The sequence below is a fragment of the Rhinopithecus bieti genome, unplaced genomic scaffold, assembly GCF_001698545.2.
Source record: "Rhinopithecus bieti isolate Rb0 unplaced genomic scaffold, ASM169854v2 scaffold_19652, whole genome shotgun sequence".
Classification (NCBI taxonomy): domain Eukaryota; kingdom Metazoa; phylum Chordata; class Mammalia; order Primates; family Cercopithecidae; genus Rhinopithecus; species Rhinopithecus bieti.
In genome coordinates this window covers 257,785-268,175 of record NW_016809913.1, presented here as the reverse complement: position 1 = coordinate 268,175, position 10,391 = coordinate 257,785, and the positions used below count along the sequence as shown (strand labels likewise).

Genomic DNA, 10,391 nt, shown 5'->3' with positions numbered 1-10,391 from the left:
AAAAAACTAGCCGGGCGAGGTGGCGGCGCCTGTAGTCCCAGCTACCCGGGAGGCTGAGGCAGGAGAATGGCGTGAACCCGGGAGGCGGAGCTTGCAGTGAGCTGAGATCCGGCCACAGCACTCCAGCCTGGGTGACAGAGTGAGACTCCGTCTCAAAAAAATAAAAAATAAAAAAATAAAAAAATAAAAAAAAATTTAAAGGCCAGGTGTGGTGGCTCACACCTGTAATTTCAGCACTTTGGGAGGCCAAGGAGGGCAAACTGCTTGAGCCCAGGAGTTCGAGACCAGCCTGGCCAACATGGAGGAAACCCTATCTCTACTAAAAATACAAAAAATTAGCCAGGTGTGGTGGTGCACACCTGTAATCCCAGCTACTTGGGAGGCTGAGGCAGAAGAATTGCTTGAACTTGGGAGGTGGAGGTTGCAGTGGGCTGAGATCACACCACTGCACTAAAGCCTGGGCAACAGAGCAAGACTGTCTAAAAATATATGTATACATACATAGGGGTGTGTGTGTATATATATATACATATATACACACATATATATGAGGTTCATATCAATCATAAGAAAGAGCTTACCATCTTCAATGGCATTTTTGATAGCACGAAGTCCATCTCTTACGGCATCCTTGATTTGTGTGAGAGTATGCTTATTTGGTCCTCTAACCAACAAGGTAACAGAGTGAGGGTTAACACACTCCTCGATAAAAGTGAACTTTTCTTCACCCTAATGGGTGGCACAAAAATATATAACTTTAATATTTAATGTCATTATAAAATCAACAATTTATACTAGAATACAATCTTCATTTGAATTTTTCTTATCAAGCATAACTAAAGATACGTTTAAAGGGAGTTAAGTTATATCTGAACTCTTAACAAACATTTAGGTAAATAAACTGTAAAATCTGTTCTGTGAATTAGATCTTGAAACACAAAACATGAAATAAAAGGTCAAGTAGTATCTTTCTTTAAAAAAAGGGGGCTTAGTATTCACTTTACAACCACTATTCACAGAAATACTCACTAACGTATACTCATACACAAGACCAGCATGTCCCAAGCAATCTACAGTGAGATCTTCAAAAGAATTCACAGCCATTCCACCACAAGCAAGAGAGAGTCTGAAATTACACATATGTCACCATAGCTTGATTATGGAAAACATAAATACTAATTTCTTAGAGGAAAAAAGACATCTAATGCAGAAGACTGTATTGTTACTGTATTGTATTGTTTTGGGTTTTTAATTGACAAAATTGTCTATATTCAATGAGTTCAACATGATGATGTTTTTAAATATGTATACACTGTGGAATGGCTAAATCAAGCTAATTAACATACGCATTGCCTATGTGAGGCTTGATTTAGCCATTTTTGGGATAAGAACACTTAAAATCTACTCTCCGCATTTTTCAAGAATCCAACACATTGTGCATTCTTGGGTGGGTTTGCAAAATTTTTTTAAAAGAACAATATATTGTTATTAACAATAGTTGCCATGTTGAACAATAGATCTCTTGAATTTATTCCTCCTAACTAACTGAAATTTTGTATCCTTTGACCCACATATCCCCAGTGCCCCTCCCCTCCCACTGCCCCAGCCCCTGGTAACTGCCATTCTACTATCTACTTCTATGAGTTCAACTTTTTTAGATTCCATATATAAAAGTGAGATCATGCTATATTATGTTGTATTGTTTTGTTTTAAAATCTGTTTTAAAAGATAAAACTTCCCTTATACTTCAACAAAGTTCTGCAGTAGGTTAACAACCTTGCTTTTGACAGTTCAATTATTTACTGAAACTAAAACAAAATTTGGATTTTTTTTATGCCACTGTTTTGTTCAACAACATTTACACATAAGCTAAAAGGAAAACACATGGGATAGTTTCCACTTACTCTGTTAAAAACTTAGGATATATAACTACCTGCAAGCTTACCTTTCCATATTTCTTCTTTTAGCTCTGCGAAGAGCTACTATTCCATGTTTTGCAAGAGTATCTAAGGAAAATGGATCAATTCCCTATAATCAAATTAACATAAAAATTATAAACAAGTTTTAAACCAGTGTTTCTCAAACCTTTTGGTCTCAGCACTACTTTACTCTCTTAAAATTATTAAGTACCCAAAGAGCTTTTGCTTATGTAAGTTCTATCTATAATATTTATCATATTACAAAAACTGATAAACTTTTAAAATATTTATTAATTCATTTAAATAATAAGCCCATTTTATGTTAATATACATAACATCTTAACTGAAAATTTACTACACTTTTGAAAACAAAAATATATATAGTAGCTAGCAGGGGCATCACTTTACATTTTTGCAAATCTCTTCAATGTTTTCCATAGAAAACAAGTGGATTCTCATATCTGATTCAGTATTCAGTTTGGAATGATATGTTATTTTGATTCAAGTTTATGAAGAAAATCTGACCCCACACAGATAAATATTGTAAAGGGAGTAATATTTTAATAGCCTTTTCAGATACCTATGGAAATTTTTCTTTGATACTATACCAAAACTCAACAAGTAATAGTTTCTCAAAGGTTAGTTTCACTATGGAACCACAGCAACGAACTTTTCATACTATCTCACATTTAAACACGTTGGTGTAACTTGCACACTGAATGAATTATTTATCCATGTATGATTTTATAAAAATCATGCATTTTTAGTCAAGTAGATAGATAGCATTAGTTCACTGAGTTAGGCAAAGTTTCCACATGTATAATGTGACACAGTTTCCACATGTATAACATGTTATGTTATACATGTGGAAACTGTGTCACATTATACATGTGGAAACTTTGCCTAACTCAGTGAACAAAAACTCACTTTTGTTAATATCACTACTATTATCAGGAAAGTCTTTTAAGTATTGGAAAGCTGTCAAATTCACATGGCAGATACAAGTTTTCCAAAATTCTGATTTTTGTTTACAAGTTCAAATGTTATTGACAACAAATACTGTCAGTTGTTTTAAGTCACAGAATTTCTTCATTCATTTTTGAGAGAAATCTACCAAATACCCATATCTAGATAACGACAGTTTTTCTGTCAGTCATTCTTCCAGGTAAAGTGGCATTCCATGAAAAAGTGTCTAGTTTACCTTGCAATCCAAACAATTACACAAGTGCTTTCCTTCAAGACAATCATCATATTTTGGTATGCAATAGAAGAGCTTTGTAGTTCCTAGCCCCATAATCCCAACACTTTAGGAGGCCAAGCCAAGAGGATCACTTGAGACCAGCCTGCACAACATGGCAATACCCAGTCTCTACGAAAAAACTTAAAAATTAGCCAGGCATGGCGATGCACATCTGTAGTCCTGGCTACTTGGGAAGCTGAGGTGGAAAGATCACTTGAGCCCAGAAGGTCAAGGCCATGAGCTGTAAGTGTGCCACTGCACTCCAGCTGGGTGACAGAACAAGACCCTGTCTCAAAAGAAAAAATAAAAGAGTGCTTTGTGCATACTTCATATTTTGTCACACATAATAATAAAAGGATGCATATTTAAGACAAAATTTAATAAAATTAATGTTTTACCATTTCATCAAGACATTCTTAAATGATACTGCCTTTTCTTTTTCACTGCAAGTGTGTGGTGGTATGGCAATACAGAATGCAATGACTACTAATATAGCTTGGTGCTACTTCTTTGATTTGTGCTAAAGTGCCAGCAGTTTTACAGATTGCTTTTGCAGCATCATTGCAAATGTCAACACAATGTAAAAGGTATATTTATTATTATGAAAATAGTTTTTGACCTCACAGACTCTCTGAAAAAGTCTTAGGGATTCTTAGGGGTCCACAGACCACACTTCAAGAAATGCTTAAGAACTTTTACAAATAACTAAAATCTAAACTTTCTTCCTCACCTTTTGATTAATGATGACAAATCCTTTATTGGACTGAGCACAGACTTTGTCTTTCAGGTCTATTATTTTTTGTACTCTATCTTCAATAAATTTTCTTTCAGCTTTTACCAATTTCTCTTTCTCTTCTGCAGTCTTATAAAAGAAACCAGAGTTCACCTCTCTAAAAGATTAATAAAAACCAGCTAGTAAAGGCCGGAGAAAAAAGGAAAAAAGGTAGAAATAGTCTACACCAAATATCTGGAAGGAAAGAGAGATTTTAAAACACCTTTAGAAAAAAAATTTCAAAAGTTATAAAGAGAAAGTAACACATACGTTTTTTCATATTCTAGTGAAACGTTGCAAATAAGGATAAATGCATCTTCTACTCGCTTCTTCATATCTGGATGACGGGCACCATGATCCAAAACTAATCCTTGGATCAACCTATTAAAAATATTAATGTTTCTTACTTTTAATATACATTCTAAAATTTGGTATAAAATTATCATTATAGTATTAAAGTTATACCAATACTTCCAGGACACACATTGTTTCCTTGTACCAATTTTAACAGTTTTGATGTTTTGTTTTTTGTTTTCAGAGAAGGGGTCTCGCTATGATGTCCAGGCTGGCCTCGACATCCAGTCCTCCTGCCTCAGCCTCCCAAGTAGCTGGGACTAAAGGAGTGCGCCACCTCACCCACCTCCTTGCATTGACTTTAAACCTAACATATAATTAGTAAAATTAGGAAAGAAAATCTACTTTAACACAGTGTGACTATAAAGTCACAATAAAATGTCAAGCCAGAATTATTTTCTAAGTTATGTGATTAAAAAATATGACACAGCTTATCAAGTAATGAAAGGTATGTATACAATGAGTTTCTTAGGAACATTTATTCAAAATGATTATATGGAACAACTAAAAACTGTTAACCTAAATGTCCAACAATAGGGTATTATTCAGCAAATAATGACCCAACTATTTGATGGTTATAAAAGTATGTAATAACATGGAAAATATTTATAGGGCTAGCTGATAAGCATAGAACGACAAATTGCATATGAAGCATGACTATAACTGTTCTTTTAAAACAAACAACTTGGCATTAAAAAGAAAAACAATGGGAGGGACCTAAGAGTAGGGGTTATGCATAGGTAGTAGGAATATAGATGATTTGGAAAGGAGGTGTTGCTTCCTGTTTTCCAAATAATCTTTCAAGAGTCAATATTTTTATAACTTTATAAAATTCATTTACAAAACATTTAGGGGACGGAATTTCTACTCATGAATCCTTTATAACAAATTTTGTTATATATTTTAAAATATTTTGTAGTAGTTCAACATAATTATAAGGAAGTTTTCAAAATTTTACTTTAACTAGATTACTCCACCTCTTAACAGAATGTAAACATATCTAGGAAGAAACAAAAACACTATGTTCAACATTCCTCACTTTTCAAGCCTTCTTCACTTTCCTCCCTCCCTACTGTCAGCAAATGACATTGCTTCTTTGAGAAAACAGAAACATTGTCCCATTACTACTTCTACCAATCCACTTGCACTTGAACCTGAACTTCCTACTACTATGAATGAGCTGTCCATGTTCCTCTCTATGGGTAACCTCTCTACTTGTGTACTGGACTCCATTTCCCTCTCTGTTCTTGCACTGTCCCCTAATCCCCCATATCAATTCTTCTCGCCTAAAGGACCATTCTTACCAGCATACAAACTTGCAGTAACAATTCCTATCATTAATACAAAAAATCCTTCTCCCTCAGCCCCATTACCATATTCCCTTCTAGCTACTGCCCCATTTCTCTTTCCTCCTTTGTAGCTACACTTCTCTCAGTAACCATTCTCTTGAGCCCACCTTCAGTCTGACTTTTATTTCCACCTCTTTATTCAATCAGTTATCATTAAAGCCACTAAAAAAGTACATTTTTTCCAAATATAACAATCAACTCTCAGTTCACAGCAATGTACTCAAACTTTCAGCAGCATATGACACAGCTGATTATTGTCTCCTTGCAATACTTTCTTCTTTTGACTTCTGGGGCACCACTCTCCCTTGGCTTTAATGCCTCATTGACTGCCTCCTTCTCAATCCCTTTTGCTGAATCCACCTCATATTCTCAAACTCTAAACATCCAACTTCCCAGGGATCATGCTTTAAACTTCCTTTACTGTATTCACTTCCCAGATGGTCTCATTAACTCATGGCTTTAAGTCACTTATACGCTAGTGATTCTCAAATACATACTTCTAGGGCAGACTTCTATTCTGAACTCCAGACACATCTCTCCAAATTCCTACTCAACATCTCCACATGGATGCCTAATAGGCATCTCAAACATAACATTCTCAAACTGAACTCTGGATTTATCTCCCCAAATCTGCTCCTCCTAGTCTTCTCCATCCCAAGAAACAGCACCTCCACTTTTCCTGCTGATCATGAAAAAGCCTAAGAGATATCCCTGACTGCTCTGTTTCTGTCATGTCCTATGTTGAACCCTCAACAAATCCTATTGCCCTTTCCTTCTAAGTACACCCTAATCCAAACTATTTTCATTTCTCACTTGTACTATACCAACATTCCTAACTGGTCTCTGGTTTCTGCCCTTGGCCCTCTTTTACCTCCCAATCAGCCGTTTTGTATGTATTCCCCACACAAAATCCACAGACAACCTTCTGAAATATGAATCAAGAACTTGTTATCCTTAGCAACAGTAGGCTAACTGAGATCAGTCCTACTATCAAAAACAACTAAACATGCTGGCTTAAAAGCAAAAAAACCTTAGCAACATTGAAGAGCTATGAGATAGTATATAATTACTAGGCCAAAACTGAAATAAAACAGAAACACCAAAAGGTAAGTAAAGAACTGCAGGAACAGTAGGTTCTTTTATCTTAGTCATTTGACAATCCAGGCAAATCTGAAGTTTGGTTTCAATGTCTTCACAATGAGAAGAAAACAGAAAGCCCAGAGCTCATCCAAGGTGGAGTGTCTTACAGGAGACCCTCTTCACATTAAGTTGGAACCACAAAGGCTATACACTCATGCTTATCCAGAAGGAAGCCAGAAATAATCAGCCCTCACATGGACTTACAGTTGAAATTCAAGTCAAATGGATATTCCCAAAAACCTCAAACTGTGAATTTAATTTAAAGTAGTCCCTAGGCTCCTTGAGGCAGCAAATGCAAATCCTCTCTGCAGAAAGGCAGCTTCATTCTAGGTCTCAAATTATTTCTACCAATACCTTTTTCAAGCACAATGAATGGCACATATGAAAACAAAGCATGATGAGTGAGAACCAGTAAAATACAATAAACACCAGAAAGGGACAAGTCAAAACTTTAGATATTATAATTATCAAACATTAACTATATGTTTAAAGAAAGAAAAAAGGGCAAGTTTGGAAAGATTTGTAAGGAATAGAACACCATAAAAAGTAACATGGCAGATTTAAGAAACAAATAGAACTTCTATAAATAGTAAATAAGGATATCCACACATATACACACAGATATAAAAAATTCAAGAAAACAACAGACTTATATTCATATGTCTAATAAAAGAATATTACAATGTTTATAGCAGCACTATTAATAATGGGCAAAAATTGCAAACTACCTAAATGCCAATGAATAGCAGAATGAATAAACTGTGGTATATTAACACAAAAAAATACTAAATAGCAAAGAGAATGACCAATCTACTAATCACACAGAAATACAAATGAGTCTCACAAACAATGCTAAATGAAAAAGGTCAGAAACAAAAAATACCTACCTTATGATTCCTTATACAAGTATGAAACATATAACAATCTATGTGGTAGGAATTCAGATTACTCTAGAAGAAATATGGCTGAAAGGGAGCAAAAGAGGGGCTTTTAAAGTACTAGTAGTTCTGTTTCTTGTAAGAGTGCTGATTACACAGATATATTCATAAAATTAATCAAGTCAGATTGTTATGATAGTTGCATTTTCAGTGTGTATTACACTTCACTACAAAGTTTATTTTTAAATCAAGGGATTGGTTTTGAAGTAGACATCGTTTAAGAGAAAATTGGGAAACAACAAAATATATCACTAGAAATTATCTAGAATGCAACACAAAAGACAACAAGACAGAAAGTACATAAAAAAACTAAATTAAGAACATCAAGCATACATTTAGTTGGAGAAGGAGAAGGGATGAACAAAAGAAATGCTTAAACAGATAATAGATGGAAATTTTCCAGAATCAGATAAAAACAGTAACACTCAAAAACCCAGAAAATGCCAACCAGAATAAACAAAAAGAAATCCATACCTAGCTACATCATAGTAAAGGTATACAATACCAAAGACAAAGAGAAATATCTTAAAATCACCTAGGTAAATAAAGGACTCATGGCTAATATCTGTACAGCAATAATGAAAGCTAGAAAACAATAGAACAATATCTTCAATCAGCTGAAAGAAACTAACTGCCAACCTAGTAAACACACAATGAAAGTATCAAAGAATAAAGATAAAGGCATTTTCAGGCAAAGAAAAACTGAAAGTATACCTCCAACAAACTATCACTAAGGAAAATCTACAGGATGATCTTTAGGCAGAAGAAAAGCAATCCCAAATGGAAGGCTGAGATGCAAAAAGCTACACAGATGGCTGGACACGGTGGCTCACACCTGTAATCCCAGCACTTTGGGAGGCCGAGGCAGGTGGATTGCTTGAAGTCAAGAGTTCAAGACCAGCCTGGCCAACATGGTGAAACCCTGTCTCTACTAAAATACAAAAAATTAGCTAGGCGTGGTGGTGCATGCCTGTAGTCCCAGCTACTTGGGAGGCTGAGGGAATCACTTGAACCTGGGAGGCAGAAGTTGCAGTGAGCCGAGATCAAGCCACTGCACTCCAGCCTGGTGACAGAGTGACACTCCGTCTCAAAAAAGAAAAAAATAAATAAATAAGGATAAGTAGAAAGTATAAAACAAGATGGCAAACTTTTAAATTTGCTTTTTTTAAAATTTTAATAGCTTTTTGGAGAACACGTGGTGTTTGGTTACATAAATAAGTTCTTTAGTGGTGATTTCTGAGATTTTGGTACACCCATCACCCGAGCAGTGTACACTGTACCCAAAGTACAGTCTTTTATCCCTCATCCTCCTCCCACCCTTTCCCCCGGGTCCCCAAAGTCCACTGTTAAGATGGTAAATTTTAAATCAAATATATCCATAACCGTATTAAACATAAAGGATTAATGCTCCTGTTAATAAAGATTATCAGATTTAATATTTTAATCTACCTATATGACACAAAAATCACGTAAAGAGAGAAACAGTGAAAGTAAAAACATACACAAAGATATGACAGGCAAATACTAATTAAAAGAAAACTGGGCTGGGCACAGTGGCTAATGTCTATAATCCCAGCACTTTGGGAGGCCGAGAAGGGTGGATCACTTGAGGTCAGGAGTTTGAGACCAGCCTGACCAACATGGTGAAACCCCATCTCTAATAAAAATACAAAATTAGCTGAGTGTGGTGGCACATGCCTGTAATACCAGTTACTTGGGAGGCTAAGGCAGGAGAATCACTTGAACCCAGGAGGCAGAGATTGCAGTGAGCCAAGATCGCACCACTGCACTCCAGCCTAGGTAACAAGAGCAAAACTCCAACTCAAAAAAAAAAAAAAAAAAACCCGGATGGACCTGGTATGGTGGCTCATGCTGTAATCACAACACTATGGGAGGCCGAGGCAGGTGGATCCCTTGAGCTCAGGAGTTTGAGACCAGCCTGGGCAACATGGCAAAATCCTGTCTTGACACAAAATACAAAAATTAGCCAGACATGGTGGCATATATCTGTGGTCCCAGCTACTCAAGAGACTAACGTGGAAGGATCACTGGATCCCAGGTGGTCAAGGCTGCAGTGAGCCGTAATTGTGCCACTGCCTTCCAGCCTGGGTGACAGAGCAAGACCCTATCTCAGAAAAAAAAAAAGGAAAGGTAAGGAAAGGCCAAAGGCCAAAGGCCAAAGGCCAAAAGCCAAAGGCAAAAAGGCAAAAGGCAAGGCAAAGTAAAGCAAAGCCGGGCACGGTGGCTCACGCCCACAATCCCAGCACTTTGGGAGGCAGAGGTGGGTGGATCACCCGAGGTCGGGAGTTCAAGACCAGCTGGACCAACATGGAGAAACCCCGTCTCCACTAAAAAAAAAAAAAAAAATACAAAATTAGCTGGGCATGGTGGCGCATGCCTATAATCCCAGCTACTTGGGAGGCTGAGGCAGAAGAATTGCTTGAACCCAGGAAGCAGAGGTTGCAGTGAGCCAAGATCACACCATTGCACTCCAGTCTAGGCAACAAGAGCGAAACACCATCTCAAAAAAAAGAAAGGAAAGGAAGGAAAGGGAGGGGGGGAGGGAGGGAGGAAGAGAGGGAGGGAGGGAGGAAGGAAAGAGAGAGAGAAAGGAAGGAAGGAAGGAGGGAAGGAAGGAAGGAAGGAAGGAAGGAAGGAAGGAAGGAAGGAAGGAAGGCA

At 36.7% G+C, this 10,391-nt stretch overlaps 1 protein-coding gene across 6 annotated transcripts in view; it reads right to left on the bottom strand.

Moving 5' to 3' along the window:
* Positions 1 to 10,391, bottom strand: part of CCT6B (chaperonin containing TCP1 subunit 6B) — a 54,349-nt gene that overhangs the window by 10,970 nt on the left and 32,988 nt on the right. For all 6 annotated transcript variants that reach the window (XM_017890918.1, XM_017890917.1, XM_017890914.1 and 3 more), the window contains 5 exons: positions 4,202 to 4,312; positions 3,890 to 4,049; positions 1,946 to 2,028; positions 1,030 to 1,126; positions 582 to 729 (listed from right to left, as the gene is read on the bottom strand). In XM_017890918.1, coding sequence (XP_017746407.1) covers positions 582 to 729; positions 1,030 to 1,126; positions 1,946 to 2,028; positions 3,890 to 4,049; positions 4,202 to 4,312 — 599 coding nt within the window. The remainder of the gene's footprint in view (positions 1 to 581; positions 730 to 1,029; positions 1,127 to 1,945; positions 2,029 to 3,889; positions 4,050 to 4,201; positions 4,313 to 10,391) is intronic.